The sequence below is a fragment of the Sipha flava genome, unplaced genomic scaffold, assembly GCF_003268045.1.
Source record: "Sipha flava isolate LNK unplaced genomic scaffold, YSA_version1 176_pilon_pilon, whole genome shotgun sequence".
NCBI classification, from domain to species: domain Eukaryota; kingdom Metazoa; phylum Arthropoda; class Insecta; order Hemiptera; family Aphididae; genus Sipha; species Sipha flava.
Window position 1 is genome coordinate 829,715 of NW_020272062.1, and position 1,132 is coordinate 830,846.

Below are 1,132 nucleotides of genomic sequence, written 5' to 3' on the forward strand. Positions count from 1 at the left end.
TGATAACGACAATTCAAATCGTGATTTGAAGATATCTTTAATTATGGTTCAAAGTAATGGACGACAAGATTAGAGTGTAGGATGTCGTGTAGTGTTGTGCGATTGCCGAACGAATGATGTCGGCCATCAAACGCGGCAACGATGACGAGTCGACCGGCGGCGGTCCGGTGTCTAAGAAGGCCAGGGGTCCAGAGACGGCCGAGGAACGTGTGCTGGAGATCATCAAGAGCTCCGGCAACAAAGGCGTCTCCGACGACGATCTGATCAAAGCCTGTCCGGTGCTGACTATCGATGAACGCGTGGATGTGGTCAACAAACTGATTATGTCCAACGCCATCACGTTGCACAAGGTGAAGGACACGCTTAGGTATAAATATAAGGGTCCGACCGGGTCGGTGCCCGGCGACGCTAACACCGAGGAGTTGGTCGTGTTCAACCTGATCCGCGACTCGGGCCGCAAAGGCATATGGATACGGGACGTACGTATTAAGTCCAACTTAGGTCTGCCACGGCTGAAGAAGATCCTCAAGTCACTGGAGACGAAGAAGGTCATTAAGGCCGTCAAGTCAGTGGCGGCCAGTCGCAAGATTGTATACATGCTCTTTGATCTGGAGCCAGACAGCTCCATCACTGGCGGCGCTTGGTATTCCAATCAAGAGTTTGAGTCTGAGTTCATCGAAGTACTCACCAAACACAGTTATAAATTCTTGGAAGCGAAAAAATCCAAAGCCCTGAAAAATACCAGCATACGCAGCCCATTGGTCAAATACAACACTTCATATGCTACTGCTGACCGCGTTTTGGAGTTCATATCGAAGACTGGCATCAGCAAAGTGAGGCTTACTGCAGAGGACATTATCTCCATACTTGATCTGTTGGTCTATGATGGGCTGGCGGCAAAGCGCGTAAATACTGAAGGGAAAGTTGAGTATCGTTCCATCAAATCTTTGTTGAAAAGAAATGCTGTGAGTTTCTTACCCTGTGGTAGCTGTCCTGTGATTAAACGATGTTCAGATGCAAATCAATTAAATTGCTTAAACTGTAAACATATGAAAATTTGGACAACTATTTAATACCAGCTTAATTACTTTTTGTTTAATGTTTTGAAAATTAAAATTTTCTACCACTTGTA

The 1,132-nt window shown here is 45.9% G+C and overlaps 1 protein-coding gene across 1 annotated transcript; it reads left to right on the plus strand.

Moving 5' to 3' along the window:
* LOC112680327 (probable DNA-directed RNA polymerase III subunit RPC6) lies at positions 1-1,132 on the plus strand. The gene has a single exon (XM_025550383.1). It carries the CDS (start codon positions 114-116, stop codon positions 1,071-1,073), a length of 960 nt encoding a protein of 319 aa, XP_025406168.1. The 5' UTR covers positions 1-113; the 3' UTR covers positions 1,074-1,132.

Bases quoted from the DNA above. Each gene is read 5' to 3' on its own strand.
- LOC112680327 (XM_025550383.1), top strand. From the start codon at position 114: ATGATGTCGGCCATCAAACGCGGCAACGATGACGAGTCGACCGGCGGC.